Raw genomic sequence first — 27,975 nt, 5'->3', positions numbered from 1 at the left:
GATGCTCAGGAAGTATACCTTTGGGAATTCTTTTCTATGCGTCTTTCAGGCACGGACAATAGATTTCTCCTTCCAAAGTTTCTCTAAGATGGATAGTGCTATTTTATCAAAACTCATAGTAATTTTAAAGAGCCACCCTCTATTTCAGTTGGTAGCACCGCTGCTTCCTCAGGCACCCAAGCTAGACAGCTGGGAGTCATCCTCTCCCGACCAGTCCACCCACCCAACCAACTCTTACACTGCCCACTGCTTCAGTCTCGCTCAGGCTGCTCTGGATGAGTCCCCCTCTGCGGATTATTCCAGCAGGCTCCCACGTGGTTTCCCAGCTTCACGCTCATCCCCTTTGAATCTACCTCCCTCCCCCATCACATCTCCAGCTACTTTGAAATGAGCTAAATGCAAATCTCAACTGGGCATTCCAATGCTTGACATCCTTTAATAGCTCCCCATGACTTAGGACAGACTCAAGTTCCTTAGAATGGCATCCAGTGCCCTCCAAGACCTGGCCCTTTTCCCTCTCTTGCCCATCACCCACCACTTCCTGGCTCTTGGGAACTCTGGGTTGATACAGAGAACAACAGTCTCTCTGCTTTTCCATTCTCTCTGTCACTTTGTCCCTTCTGCACAGAATCTCTCTCCATTCTATTCTGCAGTCTACTAATTAAAAAACAAACAAAACTCTATATAAACATTCAAGCATATTCACATATATTGGCATAAGCCTCATTTGTTTCCAAAACATCAGTTTTAATGGCTACCCAACAATCAGTTATATGGATCTACCGTAATTCAACCATTTCCCTCATGATGCACATTTAGATGATTTCCAATTTTTACTGTAATACAAAAATTTCAATTAACATTCTTATATCAAATCTTTATTCTTATCTCTGGCTATTTCCTTAGAAATAATTGTATTCGAGGAAATACTAGATTAAAAAATAAGCAGTTGGGTAAAAGACTCATTACATTTTGCCAAATTGACATAAACTTCCTCAAGAGCAATTTAGCCTCCCCAGAGCATATGAAAATGTCTCACCATACCATCATCAGCACTGGTTATTAGCTTTTTTAAAAACTGTAGCTAATTTGAGAAGATTTAACCATTTGTGAGGCTTAACATTTTTTTCCTCATACCATTATTAGCCATTTATATATCCCCTGTGAATTTTCTAAGTTCTTTGCCCATTTTCTTTTGCAATATTCCTATTTTTCTTAATATGTAAGTAAGTGCTCTTATATGGTAAGAATTTGCTGGGGTATTCTAATTAAGAATTTCACAGCTACTTTCATAAACTGAATGATTGATACTTTTCTTCTTGTCTGTCTTCATTCTTAGAGTTTGGTATCAGGGGTTATGAGTATTTCCTAAGTAAACTGAGGAGCTTTCTATCTTTTCTTATGATCCAGAAGTATATGCTATGAATCATATCTGCTTTATAGAGGTTTGACGGAATTCAGTTTTAAATTAACTTTTACTAGTTTCTTTTAATATTATCAGTCTACTCAAGTTTTCTTGATCATTCATAATTTCCTAGATAATCATCCATTTCATTCAGACTTTGAATATATTAGCCTTTAGCACATAGCATTGATTTACTCAGTTTAAAATCTTCTTTTTATCTGTCCTGATGTCTCTTTATTAGTCCTAATTTGATTTATTAATATTTCTCCCTTTGTTGCTTTATCAGATGTCAGATCATTTCATTAATTTTTTTAAAAAACATTCAGCTCTTGGATTTATTCAACTCAACTGTTTTATTATTTTCAAACTCTCTAAGTTTATCTTTATTATTTTCTTTCTTTCATGTTCCATTTATTTATTTTGTTGTTCTTTTCCTAACTTCTTGAAATGATCTCTTTTTAAACAAAGGAAAATACTTAAACCTATAGAATTTCCTGAGTACAGATTTGACTTTATCCTATACATTTAATGAAGTTTCCATTTTCAATATTTTGTAAATAGTCTAATTTTGCTATTTGTTTCCTTTAATCAAATAATCATGAGCTTTTTAGAATGAGCTGGGGTGTCTTCTGTAACAGAAGTTACGAATGTAATTTATTGCAGTGGTGCCAGAACGTGGTCTACACAATAAGAAAATGTACTGCTTTTTTCTCACCTAGTATATGACTGATTTTAATTGCTCATATTCTCACACTCTTAGTAGCTTAGTTGAATAGATTTTAGCATAGGCCTTTTTATTTTGGGGAAGCAGATTCTTAGGTGAAAGTACTCTTTTCTCTGGAATTCATCCTCTCTTCTCGAAGTCCATTGATGCTCGTCTCATTCCATTCTTTATCATCTTTCATGTGCACAACTCAGTAAACTCAGAATTGGTGTCACAGCCTCCAGTCTCCACTACTCCATTCCTCCATAATACGGCTAAAATCTCCATCTCCTGTTTAAAAGGTTTTAATGCTTCCCCTCTGCTTATGGAATTTAGGTCACACATTTTCTCAACGATATTCATAGCTCGTCACAGCCTCTCCCCATCTATCTTTCCATGCTCATCCCTCCAGCCCATCTGTGGGTTCTCCACGGCTCCTCTCTCCATGCTCCAGATGCACTGAGCTACCAGCTATTTCCTGAATTCCACAACCCTCTTATCTTTATTTTTTGATGTAATCTTTCCAGTTGTCATTATTTCTCATTCTACATGACCAGTATCTACAATAGCTCTCCTAATGTTTCTGAAACTTTACTCCCCTGTCAAGTGAGATCTCTAGACTGCTCCGTGTTGGACTACACTTTAAGGGGACTCATGTGCCTGATAGAAATGCCTCCCCAGACTAGTTGAGAATGTTAGCTCTAGGAGGAGACACCCTTGGCATTCACTGAGAGTCAGTGTGAGAAACGGTCATAAGGAAAATGCTCAAACTGCATTTGAAGGCAACATTTAAAGTTCCTTTTACAAAACTTACATGGTAACTCTCCCTGGAGTACAGTGTGTGGAAAATCTAGTTATTGATAGCCTGGTGTGCTTTCAACTAAATAGTTAAAGATACATAATCCACAATGTCTCTCTTGTTTTGGCCACCGAAAAGCTTAGGATGTTATCTCCTTCTGGTTTAGCTTTTATGATGTGTCAGCTAGCTTTGTGACTTATACTGTTCAAGTCTCAGTTTCTTCATCTATAAAATGAAGGTAACTAACACCTACTTTGCAGAGTGGTGGGTAAGAAGCCCAGCCTGGTGTCTGGCACATTCACTCAACAAATATGTACTGACTGACCTCTCAGAGACTGAATATGAAAATGTACAATGGCCACACCATATATAAAAATCGAACTCTGGCCCTCAACCTGCCCAGGTAACCAACCCCTTTATCTACAATGAACAACCCAGGAAGCCAGGCTGCTATAAGTCAGACTAGTAGGAAGTCAGACTGCTATCTCTAGTAACAATCCAAAAAGCTAAACAATAACTTCTTAACAATTGGCCCCAGATGGCTAGGACTTGATAGCTTCCCTAATTTTTGTACCCACTTCCAACTTAGTATCAACCAGAGAAAGCCAAATATATGCTCCTAACCAATCACACAGCATGCCCCACCTCCAGCTTCCCCATGCCAACAGCTTCTAATCAGAGCGCACACGAAGTCTTCCCTTTTTCCACTACAGAGCTTTCCCACTCCTCTGCCTGCCTTTGAGTCTCTGCCAAAACACAAGTGATGGTGGCTGACTCCTTGTTATAACAAACTGAATAAATAGCCTTTGTTTGTTCTTATTTGGTTGGTCTCTGTTTATTTCTACCCTGTCATGTATAAGATACTGTGCTTAGTGCTAGGGGTATAATGGTGAACATGGTCCCTGCCTCCTGGAGCTCACTTCCTAAAAGGAAAGCCAGAAGACCAGTAAGTCAACAAATACACAGATGAAGGCAGCCAGAGCGTAGCGAATGCCATAAAGAAAATCAAGAAAGTGATGAGATGGCGGGTACCTGGGTGTCAGAGGTGGTCTGCCTTAGATAGTGCAGTTAGAGAAGACTGCTGTGGAGAAATCCGAGCTGAGACATGAAAGGTGAGACTGAGCTAGCCACATACGAGGGAGACAAGAGCATTCCAGGCATGAGGAACAGAGAACAGCCAGGCCCCAGGGTGGAACACCTCTTGGCAAGTTCCAGGAGGCCAGTGAGGCTACAGCATAGTGGGCAGAGAGAGAGGTAAAGAAACAGTAGTTATGGCTAATAATTATTGCTTTGCTCTAATGATCTCTTGTTGCCTCAGTGGTTTTATAACACCTGGGCCTTATATTATAAGCAGTTCCAAACACTTTTGAAGTGGCCATTATATAAAGAGAAAAGTGAAATGTCATTAATTAGAAATAATTTTAACAGCTAACATTTATCAAGAGCTTACTATATGCTTCATATGACTGGAACATTTAATTCTCCCAATAATCCTATATGGTAAATACTATGATTACTTTCTTTTTACAGATGAGGAAGTGAGACACAGAGTTTAATAAACTTGCCAAAGCTGACCCAGGGAATATGTTGAAGTGCAGGATTTGAATCAGGCAGTCTGACTCAAAGCCAGCGCTCCCAGCCACTACCCAATGCAGCCTCTTCGGGTTACCTAGCTATCATCAGTCAGTTATCTGACGGGACACACAGGCCCTCCTGAGTTTATAACAGTTACTGAGCTTGCCGGTAGCAGGGAATATGCTTGGAATCCATAATCTATAATCTGCTATTAGGGATTCACATATCTTCAAATTCTATTATTATTCAGGAATAGGGTCTAATGGAGCATGAGAAAAATTTCCCTCTAGAAAAATAAAGACCTGTAATTAATTAACATTTTAATAATCATTCTCAATTTGCAGAACTTCTCTATTATCACATCTTTACCCATAATTTATTACACAGATGTTTATGTGGGTCAAAGTATGCCCAGCTTGCAAACAGTTACGGGTTTGCTCTCCCGGGGAAATCCACAATTTGTGCTAAGTAGACACAATGAAGATTGATTTTATTATTTAAATAAATTCGGTCAGACAAAGTGAGCAGGCAAAATAGTCTGAGGACTGGTAAAAATCTTTTTTAATTACTCGTTTTGCAGGTGGAGTTCTGTTTCAATGTATAACCTCTGACTGCCCAGAACCCACTCAAAACAAAGCAGATGTGCTGCCACTTACATTCCCATCGTGGTTTGGGCAAGAGAGAGGCTTTCCCGCAGCCACCGCGGTGACTGTCTCCAGGATGGAGGACTCCTCAACGTTGCTGCCTGGAGTTCGCTGCAGCACGTCCATCAGGTTCGTGATGAAGAAGTTGTTCTGGAGCGCGGCCACCCCCTTCTCGGGCAGGATGGAGGTCTGGCGGCACACTGGGCAGGAGAGGGTTAAACTGTGGGCGGGAATGTAGTTCTGCAGGCACCTGTTGCAGAAGCAGAAGCAGGAGTACCGTCACCACAGTGCGGCTCACGGAGCAGAGCTGCCACTTCTCACAGGTACCATACATGTTCTCAGTGACTACACAAGCTACTTTACAGAATCGCCCTTCACGGTCTCCTCTACTAAGAAAACAGTATTTCAGAAGCCAAGCAGTAACCTGTTCTCACACAGGCCCTGTCAACTGATCAGGCAAATGATTATGCTCAAGGAAAACAATAATGTCATTGACATTGGTAGTGTTCTCTAGAGTCTTGGCACACAAATTTTGGTCTACCAATGAGCAGCATCGGCCTTACTGGGGAGCTTGGAAGAAATGCAGAATCCCAGGTCCCACTCCAGGTCTAATGAATCAGATCCCCTGGTGATTTGTATATACATTAAAAGTTGATGGGGCCAGCCCTGTGGTGTAATGGTTAAGTTCAGTGTGCTCTGCTTCGGCAGCCCAGATTCACAGGTTTGGATCCCGGGTGCAGACCTAAACCACTCATCAGCCATGCTGTGGTGTGACCCATGTATAAAGCAGAGGAAGAATGGCACAGATGTCAGCTCAGGGCTAATCTTCCACAAGCAGAAAAAGAGGAAGATTGGCAACAGATGTTAGCTCAGAGCTAATCCTCCTCAGCAAAAAAACAAAAACAAAAACAAAAACAAAAACTGAGAAGCACTGGTCTAGAATATTTAGCATGGTGTCCACACATTTGTGGACTTTTACAATGGGGAGAAACATATCAAACTTTTTTGTTAGCTTTGAAACTCTTTTCACATACAAAATCATAAGCACATCTCAGATGTTAAAAAACCCATCAAAGTGGAAATGTTTCATTTGAAGCAGAATAGGAGACCCAGAGTCTCAGAGACATGATCTTGTCCTGCCTCTCAATAGGCATCAACGTAATTCATTTGATTAGTGAAATGTATCACTAATAATGACTAACATATATACTGCTCACTCGATTCAAAGTGCTTCCAACAATGCTATGAGATAGGTACTCTTGTGATCACCTTTAGGCACGGGAAAACAGGCAGAGAGAGCCTAAGTTTCTTGTCCAAAGGACTTAAGTGCTCAGGGGCAGAGCAGGAATTCAAATCAAGGCAATTTAGTACCAGACTCTATGCTCTAAATAACTACTCTATACAATGCTTCCCTGTTTCTCAGCCAAACAGAATTCAAAAACCTCTGATTTTGCCCCATTTCCCCTACTTTGCAGATGAGGAAACTGACATCAAGGAGGTTAAATGACCTTCCCTATGACACAGAAGTAAACAGCAATAAATCAATACCAGAAATAAAACAGCTTTTGCTAAGGTCACTAATGACATCTAAACCCAACAGACATTTTTCAATTCTATCTCACTAGCCTCAGCAGCCTTCGTGAAACTTGACCACTGTCTGCCTTCCCCCCTTTTGAAACTTTATCTTCCCTTGGCTTATGACACACACTCACTTGGCTCTCCTCCTCTCTGCTCTATCTTTTCTACTGAGTCAACACTGTTTGCAGTTAATCAAGGCTCCATCGTAAGCCCTCTTCTCTCCCTGGGATAGTATATTCATGTGCGTGACTATAAACATTAACACCTCCACATTTATATTTCTTCCCACAGATATCTCCTCTGAGTCCCATATCTGTACACCAACTGCTTTCTTCACATCTCCTTAGATGTCTCAAAGGTCCTAAAACTCAACATGTCCAAAACCAAACCCAGCATCTTTCCCCAAACTGTATCCTCTTCCTCTCTCAATGACCAGCACCTCCATTCATTCATCTAAGCAAATCAGACACTAGGAGTCATTCTTAAAACAGTAATTTTCTCACTATCCTTCATTTTCCACATCCAACCCATCACCAAAACCTGGAAATTCCTATATACCTTTCCAATGTTTCCAGTTCTCTTCATCTGCACTATCCAACCCTTTCTTAGATTTCTGCACTGGCTTTATAGCTGGTACACTGTCATCCACCCTTGTACCCCTCTAACTTTTCTCCATATTGCAACCAGACTAGCCTTCTCCAAACTCAAAACTAGCCATTAAATCTCCTCCCCCTCACACCTAAGACGAAAACCCTTCCATGGCTTCTACTGGTCTTACAACGAAGACAAGAATCCGTATATGGTTATATGGATAACACACCTCTAGGATCTGGCACTTGGGCATTTCCTGTCCCTTCCTCTCATTTGCTGCACACTGGCCACAGTGAGCTTATTTAAGTTCTTCCAAAGTGTGCTGGCCTCTCTTATTATAGCACCTTTGCACATACCTGAAATTCTTTCCTCCTGTTCACTTCCCTTTGCTTAATTAATTTTTACTGATCCTTGGGATTTCTGCTTAATCATCACTTCTGCAGGGAAGCCTGCCCTGATTAGAGCAACTTCCCCTATTATGTGGTTGCCCGTGTACTTCTGATACATAGCACTTGTCACTGGTTTAATTTCACACTAATCTGAGTGAGTAGGTGGTTAATGACTGGCTCCTCCACTAGGCTGCAAGCTGCATGAGCCCAGGGACTGTGTAAGCTGCATGAGCCCATAGCTCCTTCCAGGTCCCACTGATGCCATTTCGAAGATGTGAGAGTAAGAGAGTGACTATAAGAAGATACTGAGCAGCTGGTGTGCATGGCCAGCAGGAGCTGGAGGTAAGGGGTCCCAGGGCTCACTTTCCTGACAGGGAGACAAGCCATGAAGTTTTGTCTCTACATAAACAAAATTTTCTCATTTTAAGGAAAGTCACCAGCACCTTTGAAAGGAAATTCAATGCACATGATGCTAAAACAATGTTAACACACAGCATTCCATAGGGACTTGCCATGTAGGATCTTGAAAATCTCCACCACTGGCTATTGGATGGAGAATGGAAGTGAGCTGGGCTAGACCTAACCAAGAAGGCATGGAGCAGACCCAGGGCAGCCCAGAAGTGTTGCTTCTCACCTGTCAGAGCAAGGAAATGGGAACCAAACAATGGATCGACTGGCACTGAACACTGGGGAACGGGGCAGCTCTGCTGAGCTCAGACTCAGTGGCTCTGGTGTTGTACATAAAGAGTTCCAGAGCTGCAGCAGTTGTCAACTGCTGCAAATCAAATTATGATCTTACAGGGGAGCCCAGGGACACGTGAACAACTAGCCGGTCTTCATGTTTTAGCTACGCCCATTGAGTGAGGGGGAAAAAAAATCACTCTCCATTTAGTTATTTGGGAATATGAATTACAAAGTACTTAAGCCAAAGTATAAAATGAATAAAGTAAAAAGTATTGGTGCCCTACATACCACCATTAAACAGAAACTCTACATACCCATGCAAAACCCACAACCCAAAACAAAGAAAGCAAAACAAACAAAAAGCTACAACTAGCAGTAACAAATCCACCTTCTCCCTCCCTCCATCACCACCAAGGATGTGGTTATCCTGTTGCAACTGAGACCGTCTAAAGTAAATCACTCAAAGCAAGTTCAATCAGCTAACAAGTGTATGTTAAATTGGATAGTAAATGTAATTAGCATTGATTGAAAGCCACTGGAAATACCAATTTTCTCTTCTATAACAGAAAGCAAAGCATTTTAATTATGTGCATTAAATAATAATAGAAAATGTATTTTAACAAAATGCTATGACATAATTACCATATTTGTTTTTAATAAAAATATGTAGCCTTACTAGGGAAGTATTTAAGTTAGGCCATAGATAAACTAATTACTAATAATCTTTTTAGGCTTCATTGCTTAGGTGGTAAGTTAAGCAAGGGGGCTAATGTGTATTCTGATAACTGATTAACTCAATGGAAAAAACTATTCAAGAAAGATAAATAAGGGAGTGTATTTTTATATATAGTAAAGTGCATCTTCAGGTAATTTGTAATTCTTTCATATATAGATACAGTTTTTTTTCTTCATCTGAAACATCATCGGGTTCAAATGTGCCATTAGCATGTGTCTTCTGATGTGTCTTTGGAAGGAAGATCTCTCCTTTTAACTAATGCCTCATATATGCAGGTATTTTACCTGATTTTTTTATATGGGAGGAAACAATACATTTTCAATTGTCCATCACCAAATATCCTCTGTGAGAGAACTGTGGTTGGCAAAAATTGTGTCACAAAGAACAAAGGGAAAATTTTTAAAATTTAAAATATCTAATGCTCCATCTACCGTGGAAATGAAAAAGCAGCTACTAGATTGCTTTCTTCCTCTTGTAATTATTTGAAATAAAGTAAATTGTTGACAGCTCGTGACTATGTTTCTAGATGTCTAACAGAAGTACAAAAGCTCTGTCTCCCAGCGGTAACTGTAGAATTCTGGAAGGAACCCTGTGGTAGGTTGTAGGAGGTCAGTCTGTGAAACTGCCTTCTCCGCGCACAAAGGCGGCTTACCTCTCACAGAAAGTGTGCAGACAGGGGAGAACCTTGGGATTCTTGTACCGTTCCAGGCATATACTGCAAATCAGAAACTGCTTGTCAATCTGACGCACCACAGGACTTGGGATGTTGGTTGCTTCACTGGCCATCCTAGACCACTGGCATGGGAGGCCGGCTGTCTTTGACCCTGCACGCTGCTGCTGTCAGACAGAAAAACCCAAACGGAAAAATATATAACAATCTGTAGGGGCAAATCAATCTTTGGCTCATTCACTAGCAGCATTGTGTTATGAATACAGGTAGAATTCCACGTCAGTGACCTCAAAATGACCATAACCAACCCTCATCACTGTGAGCTGCCTGTTTGTTTTCTAAATCACTAAAATAATCACATGTTCGCCACACAAGCAAAACATATTAGAAGAAGGTGTGTTGGGGCCGGCTCCGTGGCCGAGTGGTTAAGTTCGCGTGATCTGCTGCAGCGGCCCAGGGTTTGGATCCTGGGCGCGGACATGGCACTGCTCGTCAGGCCACGTTGAGGCAGCGTCCCACATCCCACAACTAGAAGGACCTGCAACTAAGATGTACAACTATGTACAGGGGGTTTGGGAAGATAAAGCAGAAAAAAAAAAAAAAGAAGAAGAAGAAGGTGTGTTGTACAAAGAGGTATGCTTTCTGGGTTTCCAGGCAGGGGCAGCTGAGGGGATAAATACTTACATGGCTATGTCTGTTCAGGCCTTCAGCCATGACTATATTTGAAAATATATTTTATGGTCTTCTTAAAATATAGCCTTATTATAGTCTATATTAAATAGAATAGTCTTATTAAGATAGAATATGTTTTCCCAACTATTGTACTTGAAGTGAATCAAATATGCCACTTTGACACAAGGATTATTATGTGCAGAAGGGCAACTGGGAAACAGCAAACGTGGGAGGAGCTCTCTGCCCTCTTCCATCTGCCTAAAAGCAGGGCATAAATTTCCCATTTGTGAAGGTACCTCTCTCTCCCATACCAGGAAGAGGAGAAGACTCTTAACCACCAGAGATGGCATCAGAGACAAGTCTGCATAAACCTTGCTAACAATCCTTATCTACCATGCATTTCCTGGTCACTTTCACACAATATACTACCCCTTGGAGTCCAAACTCTTTTCTTGAGTCCAAACTTCTTTATTCTTTGTCTAGTCACTTCTCCACAATTTGTCATCCTTTGTTAAAATAGTATATAAACTCCCAGGTCTAACTGCTTTTTTGGGTTTTCACTTATTTTCTGTGAAGCCCCCATGCATTTAAAATTAACAATATTAAATCAAGAAAGTTCAATAAAATATAACATATATTTTATTTTGGAAAAATAAAAGATCGATAAAATGTGTACACCTTTTTCTCCTGATAATCTGTCTTCCATTTGTTTAATTCACAGGCTTCAGTCACCGAACTTAAGTGTGTAGAGGAAGTTTTTCCTCCCCTACATACTGTTAACATGCAGGAATGGGATAATTAAAATTTTTAATTAAAAACTTTGTATGTGGTTCAGAGTGTTTTCTTCAGAACTAAAGGTTTGTAGATTTAATACTAACATGTATTTGCCATGGAGCAGGGACAAAGGCTAGAGGGAGTCCCTATTATTTTAAGAAATGTGTGTTGGTATTCATATGTGGGCATTGGAACGATCTGGTGAAATGAATTAATTCAGAGGAGGTTTCAAAATGTGAGGGATCGTGCCAGAAAAGGAGAATTAGACGGGGGCAACGGAGAAGAAAGCAGAGGGCCTCTGAGAGAATAAGGGAGTGAAAAGTTACGACATAAAACACAGCTCCATTTACCACCTTAAAGAATTTCTGGCTTCCATCTCAAAGAGGTAACCCAAAGCTGAGCTAAAATTCACTTCCTAATTTTCTAAATATTTGGTAAGATGTCCACAGCCCTCCAATACCCAATGGAAATACTCTTTGCAAAAAAAAAGTAGTTAATCTTTTCAATATGACCCTAGGCAGGAGGTAATATTATTCTCATTTTACAGATTTGTAAAAACTGAGGCTTAGTTAAGAAGTTTGCCAGAATGTAAAAACCCATGGCCTTTTCACTCCTTAAACCACCACACCTCCTTTGACCTTGAGTTTTAAGAAGGCTGTGGTATGGAAGCTTGGTTTATATATAACATTTCACCTTGGCCTGGTACCTGTGTTTGAAGCTGGGAAATATACCATATTTACAGAACCAACAATTCTACACTTTCTAAAGGAAACACTCTTTTCTAAATATGATGGTTCTTCTTTCTCCCCACCAAATCACAAATTTTTTTAAAAAGTATGTCAACTGTTATTAAGAAAATGCACATATTTGAGTATAGTTACATACGTGATGCACCCATTTTCCAACTCTATACCTTCTAGATAAGTTCATTAAAGAGCATGATTAATAAACAGACAGAACCTTGTGAAAGCACTTGCTTACAATGGTGTCACATTCAAACAGTACTCACTGCCTCAGGTCAACAGGTGGGTGTGACTTATCTAATTAGCCAGCATTATCTGCCAGACTTTGAGTCTCCCTCAAGAACTAGAGTAGAGAATGATATTCATTGATTGGATTAAATGTAGCTCATCTCTTAGGAGCTCAGACGGCTGGCACGTCCTCACTTTGCTTTCACCACATCCTTATGACATCAGAAGCGGGAAGGAATGGATTTGTCTGCCTTTAAGATAAGGGAACCAAAGCTGAGGGCTCAAATGACTTGCCAAGGTCATTGAGTAAAATCAGTGAATCAGAAAACTCACATTTCAAGTTTTCCGCTTTATCTGACAAGTCAATGATACCTAATCTTGAACAAGTTTAACGCTTTACTGGTGTGTGTGTGAGTATGTGTGTGTGGCTTATAAAACTGACAGAATGTTCATTTTAGCAGCACTAAAATTGAAATGATATAGAAGATTGGCATGGTCCCTGAGCAAAGGTAATATGCAAATTCATGAAGTGCTCCATACGTAAAAAAAAAACTACGAACTTTTCAGTTAAAATCAGTTAAAATAATTTTATTTTGAATAGCTTTTTGAAATTTTTCATATTGCCCTTTGAAAGAATCAGTCGTGCTGGGTATTAAAAAAAGCAGAGAGAAAACACAATATTGGATTTTACTCTTTTTTTAACCTTAGAATTTTGGATTCGGGGCGAGGAAAAAGCATTTGTTTTAATCAAATGATATACGTTGACTAAATGAAATTTCTGAGCCAACATTTTCATTCTCCAAAGCTGAAATAAAAACATTTCATTGTAATTTTCATTCTAATTTTATGATAACTACTGTAGTGGGTGGGAGTAAATCTTTGTTCGTATTAACTGGTAAATTAAACTTACACATTAGTACTAATTTAAAATCATGACAATATTACAGATTTGTCACAAGTGACCTGTTGAAGACATCTGGATTTTCAGGACTCATAGAATCAACACAAAACGTTTCCAATCCCCAAAAACCCCCAAACCGAGACTTTGCCAGGATGATGATCATTCCCTGATTAGAAGTAGATATCCACAATAGAAAGACACCATTTAACTACTCCTAAAGGGATAATGTGCTTAGAAAAATGGAGGCACAGAATGTGCTGATAAGCACTATGGGAAGCCTTCCATCAGTGTGAGCATGCCTTGAGGAATATACACAAAATATATGACAGCCTTTAATCAAAGTGTTTGGGCACTACCGCAGTGTCTGGTCTCTTTCATTAGAAAAGCAATAAATACTTATTTAGATTCTCAGCTGGTCTCCTTTCCCCATCTTGGTTTCTGAAGTGTCAAAAATCCTTCTTACCTAACCATCAGAAATAAGTGCACGGTAGTAGAGGAGATCAGCATATAAAACTGCTCTTCTGCTGGAGATCAGTGAAACCAATTTCTGGAGAGACTGCAAGTGAAAACATGCCTGGGGTGACTTTGCCTCTGAAAAGAGCCCAGAAGCTTTTGCGTGCGCGGTAACTGGCACCAGACACAATGACAAAAGGCCAATAGAAAGGAAATGATAGAGAAGCCAAGGCAGGAAGAGCCATTTTAAAACTACATAAATAGCCAACATTAGTGTAATATTGACGTTAACTGGCTATGAGAACCCTTATGTGGGAAGATTAGCTAAAGTTCCTCATCACCGGAAAAGCAGCAGCAATAATGCTTACAGAGACGGGTTCTCTCCCCTTCTCCCTCTTTGAGCTCTTTGCTCAATATCACCTTGGCAACCTGAATATTTTGTTTAAAATTGAAACTTGCCCCCCAGTTCCCTAGTACTTGTTACCCTCTATCCTTGCTCTATTTTTCTTCATAGCACTGGTCACTTTCCAATATAGTATGTGGTAACAGTTGGCCCTCCATATCCATGGTTCCACATCTGCAGATTCAACCAACCGCAGATTGAAAGACCAATGACGGTTGCGTCTGTATGTACTGAATATGTACTGACTTTTTTTCCTGTCATCATTCCCTAAACAATACAGTATAACGACTACTTATATAGCATTTACGTTGTATCAGGTATTATAAATAATCTAGAGATGATTTAAAATATATAGGAGGATGTGCATAGGCTATGTACAAATACTATGCAATTTTATATGAGATTTGAGCGTCTGCAGATTATAGTATCTGTGGGGGTCCTGGAACGAATCCCCCTCAGAGACCGAGGGAAGGCTGTCTATTTGCTGCATATTGTCTCCTTTCCCACCCCACTAGGATGTAAGATTCATGAGGGCAGAGATTTTTGTCCAATTGCTCACTGCAGTCGTCCCAACACCTAGAATGGTGCCTGGTACATAGTAGACACATTTTCTTTTTTTAAATAACTGAATGAATGAAGTATAACATGGGAATGGACTTAGTCCCAGTAGCAGAAAAGAGCTGTACTTGCTGAATTACATGATAAAGAGCATGGTCATTACCAGTCATGTGAACGTTTTCACTTAACATCAGACATTACCTGCCTCCCCATGTGATAGTCTAATGCTGAGCAACAAAAGCCATCATCCAGAGGGGAGATATTTAGTGACATATTTTAACACACTCACAAATGCAGGAAAACAAATTGAGAAATACTGAGGACACACATGCGTGGAAATAAAAAGTCTATGAAGGTTAACACATAAATTCCTTACTAGTGGCAGCTTGCCAACTAAACACAGCTTGTTGTGGGTAAAAACAATGCAACCATCACATAAAATCCTTGGGCATTGAAAAATCCTGTCCCAGCATTTCTTTCCTCACGTCATCTCTGATATTTTCCCTGGCTCACTTTCTCAAATCTCCTAAAACTTGGTGGAAATTATGACCAAACGGGAAAGAAGAACTTGATAGGAGGAGATGAAATGAGAGAAAAATGCCTGCATCCACAATTCTAAGGTTGAGACCATATTTCCTACCCCAAATTATACCATTTAAATCAGAAAACTAACCAAACTCTTAATTGCTGACACCAGAGTGAGGAAGAGCAGGAATCAAGACTGGAAGGGAAAAGCCCAACTGGAAGCCCTTTTCTTAAGAAGGGGAGAGAGCTGGTGAAAGTTTGTCTGGCTGGACCAGAAAACGTGGTTGGGAAACAGGTCAAGATTCCTTTGGAAAATAAAGTTTTAATGTGATTTGTGGGTAAGATGCAGCATTTTTGATTATATATCATCCTAAAGGCATAGATTCCATTTCTAATATTTACTTTTATGGCATTCATGGGTTACTGCTTCACTTTGTTGCCATTTAGCTAAATTTATTAATATGGTTGCAGTTTTTATTGCTCTTGGGCCAATGACAATAGTCTGGACACGCTAAAATCAGCTTCCCAAGAAGTTAAAAATTTTCTCGTACATTTATAGAAAGGAAATCTTGAACCATTGGGATTATCTATAACTCACAATATGCTGCCTCTAGAGTTCAAGGCACAGGTTAAAACAGGTTAAAGAAACAAGGTATTTTTAGTTTTTAAAATTCATGAGCATATTGTCATTCACCTGCAACTGAATTTGTATTGTTACTGAGGACTCAACTGAAAGAAAGAAAGGAGGACAATCTTCAGTGAAATTAAAACAGGGTGACCTATTTTCAGTTAAATCAAGCTGTTATCCCAAATGGGCTATTTTGTAAATTAGAAGGCCAGATGCAATATCTTTCCTGACAGTATGTGTGAGCGTGTGTGAATGTGTGTGTTTGTGGGGGGCATACAGGAGACCATCCACTTTAACTTCTGTCTTCAGGCAAGGATGTGCCCAAGCTTTCCAAGGGTTCTCCTTATTTCCAGGGTCAGATGTATGACAGCTTCTTTAGATTGCTGGTTTTCACCATATGGAAATTTTTTTTTAAGCCAAGGCTTGAACCTGCCTTTATGACATCTATGCCTATTTTCCCTACCTCTTTCATGAATATAGATAAATGTTTGCCATTGCCTTCTTCATAAAAGTCCTCACATTTTGCAGTCAATTCTTAAGATTTGCTTTGGGTTTTCTTAGTTCCTGAAGGCTGGGTCTGTGTGATGGAGTGTTAAGTGGTCAGGCTAATTGACATTCATCTTACAGTACCTTGGGACAGTCAAGATGAGTGGGGTCTCCTCTCCTCACAACTATCATCCTGCCAATTCTCCCTTGCTTTCCTTGGGGACGACACAAAGAGGCTGAATATTCTGGGATCACAAAAAAGGCAGAGAGCAGCCAGGCCCCTAAACTCTGGGGGCTGGGCGAGGTTAGCAAGAAGGGGGAAGAGAATTTATTCTACATCAGAACTTCAAAAGACACAGGCCCACGTAACAGAAAATCCCTTTTTGCCCCTGGTGGATAGGAAGCATATTATTTAATTCTGCTGTTGATTAGAATAAATGTTTACTTAAAGTAATACGTTTTCAAGAAGAATAATAAAAAGCAATTAATGGAGGAATGGAGGTGATTGAGAATATGAAGGCAGGAGAGGATAAAGTAGAAGAAGGGAGAAAGACTAGCATGCAAAAAGCAGTAACGAATGTTACATCGAAGGCAATGATGCTATTTGAACACTTATACTGGGCTCATTTTTTCCACATTATCTGGTCTAAACTAAACCTCCAAATTCTAGGAGGAAACATGATCTGCTAAATTCAGACAACCTGCACAATAATAATATTCAGAGAACCCGAAGAGCCAACCCATTATAGACCAAATTCTACTCTGACACTAAAATCCTTATATAAGTGATAAAGAGGCACAGGTGGCATCAGAGATTTTCTAAAAAAGCAATTACAGGTGTGTGCAAATTATAATTTTGCCACAATTAGAAGCAATTCAGTAACAATTTTTTTTAAAAAACTGATAGTAAATAATTTGGCAGCAAATTTTTTAAAGTTTGAAAGTATTTCTCTTCCATACATTTCATTAATACATACAAACGTTTGCTTAAGGTCTTAATTTTATCAGAGAGATAATGAAAAAGAGGCAAAGGGAGTCTTAAAAATGAAGCTTAGTTAAATTTTTTTAAATTGCCACATATTTAGGGTATTTTTCTACTTAATAAAGATAGATAAAAGAAAGTCATAAGTTTGCAGAAATTAATGTCTAAAGATATCCAAATGAAGGACATTTTCATTTCTTAGTAAGACAAAGAATGAGTATTTTTACTTTATTTCACAGGCAACAAAATGCACTAAGCTTTTGTTATCATATAAATTTTTAGAAAATTAAGTCATCTCAGGATTATAAGATTAACTATGATGAAAAATGTGTATAGATTTTATTCTCCATTTTTAAAGTGTGTGGGTTATATACGCTGCATTCATATTTCTCAAAACAGCACATTCTATCAGAGAATATTTTTACATTCAGCTGGGTTTTAACCTTTCCAGTACAAATCACTTGTGTCTTTGCAGGAGAAAATTGGAAAAAAATACTTTGAGGTTTAGGAAAGGCCACTGCTTACATCTCTGCCGCAGAAAGCTGCTTTCTCACACCCCAGCACACATGAAACTTCTCATTGTGTGCTTGCTTGGGAGGGGCGTGCATTACTTAACATGACACTGGGTTAGGAACAGTGCTGCTAAAGCATCTGCAGGGAAATAATGAAAGGCACTCCACTCGACATAGGTTCACACCAGGCAGAACTGAATCCTAATATTTAAGAAATCAACTTAGGAATCTGGGCAAATGAACGGCTCTTCTCACATATTCTAATTTTTTTAAAAAAACCTCTAACAATTTATTCCCCAGGAATAAAACTGCCATAATATAATCTAAGCCAAAGAAACAAACTAAATAATTTTTTAAATGCCTCATTCTGACTCTAGATCTGTTCCTTAAAGCTGTGACATTGAAATAATCTTTTCTTAAGACAGAAATAAACATTTTACCCTTTGATTCAGAAATCTACTTACTAATATTCAATTTTTAAAATAAATAGCCTTCCTACTTGCCCTCCTATCCTCCCCCCACCTCAAGAAGGAATAATGACAGGGTGGGGCATGCTTGTAGAAAAAGCTCTCTGATACTAAAATAATATCCACCGTTTCAGGAAGCAAACCTAAGGTCCAGCCCAAGGATTTTTTTTTCTGTATAATGCTACCATTGAGCTCCACCCAGATCTGAGTCTACTTCAAAGGCAGGGAAAAAATGTCAGAAAAAAACCCCAAATTATCTCCTGCATATTTGCTGATCATCAATGGCATTCAGAATTCAGGGGGTCGAGTGATGCATAATAAATGAGTGGGTTTCCAATGGTAACTGGGAACCTTGGCACTTAGCCCCAGGGTTCTCTAACAGAGGCCAGAGTGGGGGAAGGGTCGAATCGCACGTTTTCCTCCACCCTGTGGTACTGAGGAAGGGATCCTGCAAATTAAATATTTCATCCTCATCTTTGTACCCAACAGAGAGATGCAGGGGGAAAAATATCTCCTATTTACAATAAGCCGAGATACATATTAAAATAAAGACTAGTAAAACTTAACATCTAGTCAGATCCCATTAGGAACTTGATAAGAAAATCTTGCACGACTTTCTCCCTGTTCTTGTTCAATTGATGCCTTTGTTTAAGCAAAGAGTGGGCCTCCTTCTCTCTTATAGTTACAGAGCATACAGCATCACCATGAGAGAGAAGTGGGGAAAAAAAGCCCGAACAGAGACAGCAGGAGAAATCAATTATCCACCTGGCAATAATACTAAGCAATCCAAACATTTAGGACCTACCCATTTCTGCAGACAGACTAATTAACGAGGCAAAGAATTAAATTCTCCCAAGCCTGTCGCTGCAGCTCCGCGGCAATCCAAAAGAACAATGCACCTTTCTGCTAACATCTCAAGTTTGGAAGCACCATGCAAAGAGACTGGTTAAAATTCCCTACCATGCAGTGCAGCCATCATCAGAAGCCCAGCATATCTTCTGCTCTATGTAGTGATGTGCCAGTTCATGAACAGAACAGAGGAAGAGAAAAATGGAGGAAAGGAGAGAAGGCTCAGGAAAGTCGGCAGGAATGTTTCTGGGTCATTAACAAGTGGGAGACCCCTTTCGGTATTCAAACCAATCAATCTTTATCTTACAGGACATCTTTTTCTCACTCAGCGTCTGTTGAAAAGACTGCAGCAAACCAAGCAAGGGATTATGGGATAGGGATGCAGCAGCGAGCTGCAATGAGATTCGTGGGTGGCTTGCTTTCCCTCTGAGTCAGCAGTCAGCTGTTTCCATGCTCTCCTGCTAGGCTGCTGAGATCCATCACCAGACTGTGCCCGCACGATTCACCGAGGGAGGGGCAACCTGTGCACGTCTCCCGGTGAAACGCAGCCAAGACAGGCACCGCGTTACAAATCGGAAAGATGGTGTGCTGATAAGCAAAAGGGGGATGCAGGGAGAATAGATTCTAGAGAGAAAACTAGGCGTCTGGTACCTCAATGTGAAAAGTTCAAATTTAGAGGAGCGTTTTGGGTGAGTGTGAGAACACACACTTAGCTTCCTTTAGTTAGAAAAAAAGATGATCTATTTTCTTAGACTTTTCAGGTAGCTTGAAACACAAATGTAAATTTTTAAAAATGCCAAGCAGCCCAGTTCAACAAGCCTCTACTACCCTTTCTCCTCTTGTTATTTACCCAGAAAAGGGTCTATAAAACACAGCTCCTAAAAATCAAATAATGCAAATAACACTTCTCTGCTTTTCGTGGTTCTAACCATTCAGAGAAAAATCATTGAGTACATTTATTTGATTCAGGCGATGAACAGAACCCGTTGTTTTTCTGATGATGCAGAAGTTTTCAGTTAAATGTTGAGAAACTTGACAAACTTTACTTATATACATAACTTGATTTCCTATTGTCATTAAACTTATTTTTAAAAAACTTTTAATAACATATTAATGATCAGCAAGTAGCAGTATAAAAATAATTAGATCCTCATATTACAAATAATACTTTAGAATAAAAAATCTTACCTAGCAGAATGGAATTCACAATCATTCCCTTTTCTATAGCAATGGAGGCAAGGAACCTTATTGCATTCTATTCCTATGTTAGTTACCAGTTTAAAAGTAGGCACTAATAATTTTTATTTAAATCCTAAAACTGTTAATTAGCATATTTGATTATACTAACATTCATCACATCCTTTCCATGCAGTCAGGTACTGCATTGAACCTGTGAAGGGGCCCTCAGCTCTGCAGAGCAGTGATTACCTTTGGTGGTGGTGGGAGGGAGAAGGGTCATAGAGAATCCAGTGAAATCCACAGACCCGGGAAAATGCACAGACATGCCAATTTTGGCAAGCTATTGCAGGTGGTACATAGTTCTCAAAAGCCCAGGTTAACACCCTGCCTTAGAAGTTTTTTGTTTTTTAACAGCTTTATTGAGATATAATTCACATGCCATACAATTCACCCATTTAAGGTGTACAATTCAATAGCTTTTAATATATTCACAGATATGGCAATCATCACCAGAGCCAATTTTAGAACATTTTCATCATCTCAAATAGAAACACTGTACCCTTTAGCTACCACTCCCCACCTCCCCATCCTCCACAGTCCTAGGCAACCATTAATCTACTTTCTGTCTGTATAAATTTCCCTATTCTGCCCTGTCACATGAATGGAATCATATAACACGTGGTCTTACGTGTCTGGCTTTTTGCACTTAGCATAATGTCTTCAAGGTTCATTCATGTTGTAGCATGTATCAGTATTTTATTACTTTTCATGGTTGAAAAATATTCCATTGTATGCATATAGCACATTTTGTTTATCCATCTGTCAGTTGATGGACAGTTGGGTTGTTGCCACTTTTTCGCTATTATGAATAACGCCTCCAGAAACATGTGTGTACAGCTGTTTGTGTGGACACATGTTCTGTTTTAGAAGCTTACAACTTAATAAGAACCAACTCCTGAAACTACAGGCAGGCTACCCCCACTCCATTTTACAATGTCTTATTCCTAAGACAGGCCATCACAAAGTTGCCTGACTTGCTATGACGGAAGTCTCCTCTTCCCATTTGTGCTGCTCAGCCCATCCCCCTAGCCAAATTCATCGAATGCTGACCCCACCTTTAGCGCATCCTCTCTCCTGACCTGTCTCTTTCTCTTCCCTACTCAACCCAAACTCTGGGGCATACAAGTGGAGTGAGTCTCTGTTCTCAGAAGATGGTGGCAAAGTGGGAGAGATTCTTGGGCTTGTAGTCAGAGATGTTTCACCTACTCATTCAATCATTCATTCCAATGAACCTTACCGAATGTCTAGTGTGTGCCAGGGACTCAGTAGGCATTGAGGATATGGAGAAAAACAACAGTTTCTCAGCTCTCAGGAAGGTCACAATCTAGTGTGGGAGATGGATTAGTAAGCAGGCAATTCCAACTTGGAGTGGCAAGTGCTTTGACTGCTAGAGGAAGTAGATGTTCTGGGAGCCCACAAGAGGGGCATGCCAGGCAGGGAGGAGTAGTGTGCATTTCAGGTATGGAGCACAGCACATGCGAAGGCTTGGAGGCAAGAGATAGCTCGCAGGAATTGAGAGTAGTAGTTCAGGGTGACTGGATCATGGGGTAAGGTAGAGCATACGGGGGGTTATATGTGTTTCTGATCTTTTATCTGGAATTGGGACTCTCTCTTCCTTGGAAACAGCATTACATGGGAGAGTTGGGTTCCAACTACCCTTATCACTATAGCTTAACTACTGTATGGGTAGGTGGGTTTGGAGGGCTCAGTCAGGAACCCAACAAGCATAACATTGCTTATTATAGGAAAACGCAGCCTTATTTTTAGTGCATGTCTTAGCAAATGAACACAATTGTTTATAAGTTGGGCCTTGGGTTACCATAGGATGTGTTAGCAGTCCATAGCATCTTCCCTTTGGCACTCCCTGGCAACAGATAGGTGGTGGTGTTAGTGGCTATTGGGATACAATGGCTCAGTTTCTTTCTGAGTTGGAGTTTGCTTGTATGGAGACCTCAAGCAGCCAAACTGTGGGGCCGCAAGAGCAGAGAAGAGCCCAGGATACTTGGGATTGAGTCTGCTGCCTACCTTACTGATTTCTTGGAGCTGTCTCTTCCCTCCATATGAATAGACATTAGGGAGTTAATTGTCATCAGTTAGACTGTGATGTACATTTGGGAAGTATACAGACAATGCATTTGCATACAAACAGGACATGTGCTAACTAAATCAGGTTTGGCAGGATCCTGGGAGATATAGATCTGAAATTTCCTGACCATGTATTATGTGCCAGGCTCTATCCAAAGCCCTTTATATACAGTCAATCTATTCCTGATTAAGGAAATTTCTCCTAGAAAGTAAACTCCTTAGGATGGCATATAAGGATGTTTATGATCTGGCCTCTGCCTTCACCATTTTTTCCACTGTCTGTCCTCCTCAGTCATACTCTAGTTCTTAAGACATGCCACCATGCATTTTTAGCAGTGGTTCTCAACCAGGTAATGGTCCCAACCCCCCTGGTGGAGTGGTGGGGTATGCACTTGGAAATAGGAAGGGGCATATTTGGCTGCCACATCGACTATGTGTTTACAGGGTGGAGGGGTGGGGAGGTACTACTGACATTTAATGCCTGGGGGCAGGGAGGCAAAACATCCTCCAGTGCATGAGAGAGTCTCATACATTTGTCCCCTCAAATGCCTATAGCACCCCCTTTGAGAAACACTAATCTCTAGGCTCACACGCCGCTTGTTCCACCAGGAAAGCTCTCATCCTTTCCTGACTCCTTCCCCTGGTTAACTCCTTCGAATCCTTCAGTGCTCAGCAAAGACACCACTCACCTTAGGAAGGATTTTCTGATGACTCCTCCAATCCCAGTCTGGACTGGGTATCATTCTTGTGTGCTCCATAGCATTATTGGCTGAAAATTACTGATGGTTCCATCTTTTACCTCAAACTCCCCAGCCCCTAGAGCAATGCCTGTCACATGGTAGGTTCCCAATAAGTAGATGTAGAATGACAAAAAGTCCTTCTACAAATGGACAAGTGACATAGCATGAATGTAAAGGTAAATGTTCATCTCAGAATTGGAAAATAGTTGGATCAGAGACCATTAGGGAGAGGCAATTCTTTATATCTGATTGGTGGCTTATAATTTAGGAAGCACCCACATAATACAAAGCAAAACAAACTCAGAAACAGACAGAGCAGGCATCATCATCATCATCATTATTATTATTATTTCAGTGGAAATTGAGGTTCTGAAAGGTTACATGACCAGCCCAGGGTGGAGTAGCCATTATGTAGTACGGATGAACTGGAGTTCAGGTCTTGTGACTGGCATAGTTCCTCTTTCAGGGTGCCACAGTGCCCCTCAAGGATGGGCAAAGGCAGGATCAGTTTATCAGGTAGTTCCACAGTGGAACAAAGCCAGCTGACGAGAGAGGCGATGTGTCTCAGTGAGAGAGAACTACAATCACCAAGAAGGAGGCAACCTGAAATCAGGAGCCTAGAAACTCTGCCTAATGCAATCATTATTTAGTGTGTCTTATCTTTGCTTCCAAAAACCACTATGAAAATTATTGTCCAATGGTCTTCTGAAAGCAGATGTGAAGGAGCAACTACTTGCAGTCTTCAGCTTAGACATGAGCAACTGGAGAAGAGATACTGCTTTTACGGATTGCACAGGTCAGCACTCCAGGTGTGGCCCCTCAAAACCAGGCTCCTTCCAGCAGGCCCAGACTCTATAGGCAGTTGAGTGACTGGTTTGGCTTGGACTCAAAGAGGCCCCTTCTTCTCTATTGGCAGTGGCCCTGGGGAGGCCATCCCTGTTGGAGGATTAAGGGCCTCTCTTTAGTGGCTATGGGGAGGTCCTAGACCAACACAGGACTGTTTGAAAACAATGGTGAGAAAGCAGAAAGGAGCTTCCCTCTAAGTGTTCTTAAGACGAGAGAATGTCCAAATTGGCCTTAACCTAGTGAGGTTATAGAAATGGATTAACTAGGGAACCAGCTGACCCAGCTCCAACCCAAAAACTCACACCAGAACTGTACTGGCCTTGGGATTACTGTGTAATGTTATACATTTCACAAATAATTATGTGCCAGGTGGTATACTAGCCACTGATGACACAAAAATAAATAAGACATGAACAGAACCTCTCAAAATCACTCCTGGGGATAGAGTCTCCTACCTCCAAGTCACGGTCATGTTGACTGGGTCTCAGGTGTCAGACAGCCCTTCCCAGACAGGCGGAGTATTTGCAGCAAAGGTGACCCAGATCAAGCACCCCTGGCTCCCTGCCCAGTAGCTTCGTATCCCCTCCAGATTGCCTGTGTCTCCCCTACAGGGTGCTGCTCAATACTGATGACATAATCCAGGTGGGGTCTGCCCAACACAGAATAAAGAGAGACCATCACTTTCCTTGATCTAGGCCTACCTTTTTTTTTTAAGATTTTATTTTTCCTTTTTCTCCCCAAAGCCCCCTGGGTACATAGTTGTATATTTTTAGTTGTGGGTCCTTCTTGTTGTGGCATGTGGAATGCCGCCTCAGCATAGCTTGATGAGCAGTGCCATGTTCCCACCCAGGATCTGAACCAGGAGAGACCCTGGGCCTCTGAAGTGGAGCACGCGAACTTAACCACTTAGCCATGGGGCCAGCCCCCTTGGCCTATCCTTTTATTAATAATCTCTGAGTTCATTTCACTTTTCCTGGCCCTTTTGTCATGTTGAATCATATTGAACAGATAACTGAAATTCATGTCTACTAACCTTATCAAAAAAAGAATTCCGGTTGGTCTGGTATAATTTATTCTTATGGAACCCAGGATGCTTTCTTCTCTAGGTGCTTGAAAACCACCCCATTAATACTCCTCTATAAAATTATGCTTGATAGAACCTACAATTTGTGGGTTTGATCTTTATAAGTAAAAAGTGTATTTCCCTATCTCCAGTCTTTAAGAAACTCACCTTTTCCCTAAGATCTCATAAAAATCGGGATCTGTGATTTGGCAATGTTAGCTATGTGAGCTTTCAAAAACCTGTTTGTTGAAACCAGAGACTTAAAATTTATTTAGAGCAACTGAGTTTTCTATTCTTACCTACTATATTGTTTCCTAGAGGTGCCGTAACAAAGTGCCACAAACTGAGATGGCCTAAAAGCACAGAAATTTATTCTCTCACACTTCTGAAGGCTAGAAGTACAAAAATCAAGGTGTCAGCAGGGTCAATCTCCACCCCAAAGACTCTAGGAAGATTCTTCCTTGGCTCTTCCAGTTTCTGATAGCCCCAGGCATGCCTTGGCTTGTAGGTACATCACTCCAATCTCTGCCTCTGTAGTTACAGTCCTTGTGCATCTCTATGTCTTCACATGGCACTCCCCTCCCTGTTTTTCTTCTTATAAGGACATCTGCCACATTGGATTAGGGCCCACTCTCATACAGCATGATCTCATCTTAACTTGATTACATCAGCAAAGACCCTATTTCCAAATAAGGCCACATTCATAAGTACTGGGGTTTGGGGCTTCAACATATCTTTTTGAGAGACACAATTCAACCCACAATACCTACTGTGGGTCAAAGGTTAACATGAGGTCTAGGCTGATGAAGGCCCACCTGAGAATGACCTGGTTTTCCCACAGCACTGTTCCCTTGAAAACAGGAGAGTTAAGACAAATGGGGAATGTTATGTCAACCTCGTTTATGGCATCCATTAATGGAGCTGTGAGGTGGCTACATAGCTAGAATGACATAAAAGATTGGTGGGAAAAATCACTTGACTTCAGTGTGTCAAGGTGACCCCCATACACTTTGGCTCTCATCCCTGGTGCAATACCCCAAGTGCACAAGTGGGCAAAGGAAGCTTCTGGGCCTCCCAAAAAGAAGCAGGTGCTGTATCTCCTGCTTTGTATCCTTTGCCAACGCTTACTAACCATCTTATTAGATTAAAGCCTATTTGCGTCTTGTGAGTCTGACTGGCAGTTTGAACCCACAACAGAAGCTGTGGGGCTGGCCTATCCTGGTTTGAATTCCTTCTCATTAGCCTTCAGAAGTCCCTTCTCAGCCTGAAGATGTCTTTCACAGAGAAGACTGACACAAAACACAGGGTTCTGCATCTGCTGATACACCAAAGCCCCAGCAGCATGCTACCCCTTCTTATTCTTCGTCTTGCTCGGACTAAAGCAAAAGTAAGGAAAAGCAAGCAAACAAAACCCTCTTTTGTTTTGCCATTGTTTGGCCTAAGTCAGAGTTGACTCTCTCTGTCCTGAGTGTGCCTGGAAGACAACCTCGCAGTCCTGCCTCTGGATTCCCAATTACACTCATGTCCACACTGACGAGCGCCTCAGCATCCAGTGTTGTTTTTCACTTCAGCAGTTTCATGATTACACTTTTCATTTTGACAATTAAATTCAAGACGGTATCAAGTTGCTGCTTGCCTCAGCGGTTTACCGCGTCTAATTAATCAGAGCCGTGGTTCTCACCACCAGGCTGGGATTTAGAGGCTGGGATTCCATACAGCAAACGTCCTTTGGTGAGCACCCGCCGAGGCCGAGCCCAGGCCCGACCTGGGCGGGGCGGAGCCCTGACCGACAGCCGGGGAGCGAGGAGGCCGATGTGGGTGCGCCGCTAGTAATGCCTTACCAGACGCTTACTTCCTCTTCCCCACATTCCTTCCTCTCGGTCCCATAAAGTGGATTATTTTTAAAGCAACGTGTAGTTCACACAGAACTTTACAAATGTTCACATCCGTTGACCAAATAATCCCGCTTCTAAGGTCATAATCACAGCTACGGGCCCATCTCCGACAGCCCGGGCCTCCCAGGCCCGGCGGAGCCCAGAGAGCATTCACCGCTCCCCCGGCGGCCGTTTCTATGGCAACAGCCTCCTCCCCTAGGAGCCCGAGCTCTTCCCTAGCTAAAGAAAACCGTGCGGCTTCCTGCACAGAAGTGTCCGCGGCTCTGCTTCTATTATGAATCTCTCTTTTTTCTCCTCTCTGTAGGTTTCCTTTTCTAACCTTCTTTCTCACCGGGAAACAGCACCACTCTGTAAAATAACTGATTCAAGTGGTGGCGATGGGAGCGCCGAGGGAGGGAAGGGTCAGGCCTGCGGTGACAGCGATAAAAGCTGTGAGCTGCAGGGATCGCCCTGGCCTGACCCCCTAGCAATGTGGATGCTCCAACTGCGGCCCTCTCCCATCTGCTGGGACTGCGGCTCTCCTGCTTTCCAGCCCTACAAGGTTTCCACATCTGAGCTAACGTGACCATACAGCTACGGAGTGAAGGTGGGACTTTCTCCCGTTAAGATGCCTGAGTTTCCTGAGGACTTCTGGAGCTCAGTGCCTTAACCCGGAAGGTGCTCCTAAAGTAGGAGTCTGGGCACCTTGGCAAAGAGAGAGAGATTCTGAGGATAGCTGAACTTGTCATCACCTGCAGGAGGCTGCCTCCCCAATTCATGTCATCAGGAGAAAGTATTTCCCTAAGCCGCAGATGTGGCACCACGCCACACTGGTCACTTAACATCCCAATATTAGATTCCTACTAGAATGTCAGCATGAAGCTGTAATTAAGGCACAGGCTCTGGAGACACATCTGTATTTGCTCTATATTCAGGTTGCTCATTGCCTCTGTAAGCTCCTTTGTAAAATATGACCTCATAAGGCTGTCATGATGATTAAATAGTATAGTGTGTAAGTGCCTTAGCACCGTGCTCAACACGGCAAGGCTCAAGTTAGTGTAATCAGAAGCTGTGTGGTGCAGTGGTGAAGATGATGGGCCCTAGTGCCAGGGTGGTTTTGAATCCCGGCACTGCCACTTATGACTCTGAGTAAGTAATTTAACCTCTCTGTGC

General features: G+C 41.2%; 1 protein-coding gene and 1 non-coding gene across 6 annotated transcripts in view; one reads left to right on the top strand and one right to left on the bottom strand.

The window, feature by feature from the left end:
* The window catches only part of TRIM2 (tripartite motif containing 2), a 114,289-nt gene that overhangs the window by 46,520 nt on the left and 39,794 nt on the right, over window positions 1–27,975 (bottom strand). For 3 of the 5 annotated variants that reach the window (XM_046656120.1, XM_046656123.1, XM_046656119.1), the window contains 2 exons: window positions 9,757–9,941; window positions 5,139–5,376 (listed from right to left, as the gene is read on the bottom strand). In XM_046656120.1, the coding sequence (XP_046512076.1) occupies window positions 5,139–5,376; window positions 9,757–9,890 (372 nt within the window). In that variant the 5' untranslated portion in view covers window positions 9,891–9,941. Of the gene's footprint in view, window positions 1–5,138; window positions 5,377–9,756; window positions 9,942–27,975 lie in introns of those variants that run through there. The other 2 variants (XM_046656122.1, XM_046656124.1) reach the window with 2 other exon arrangements.
* LOC124237707 (U6 spliceosomal RNA) lies at window positions 12,633–12,735 on the top strand. Its single transcript, XR_006888091.1, has one exon. It is a non-coding gene; the product is annotated as a U6 spliceosomal RNA (small nuclear RNA).

This window comes from Equus quagga, chromosome 3 (assembly GCF_021613505.1).
Source record: "Equus quagga isolate Etosha38 chromosome 3, UCLA_HA_Equagga_1.0, whole genome shotgun sequence".
NCBI classification, from domain to species: Eukaryota; Metazoa; Chordata; class Mammalia; order Perissodactyla; family Equidae; genus Equus; species Equus quagga.
Note: the sequence above shows the minus strand (reverse complement) of the source record. Positions and strands in the feature narration are given on the sequence as shown.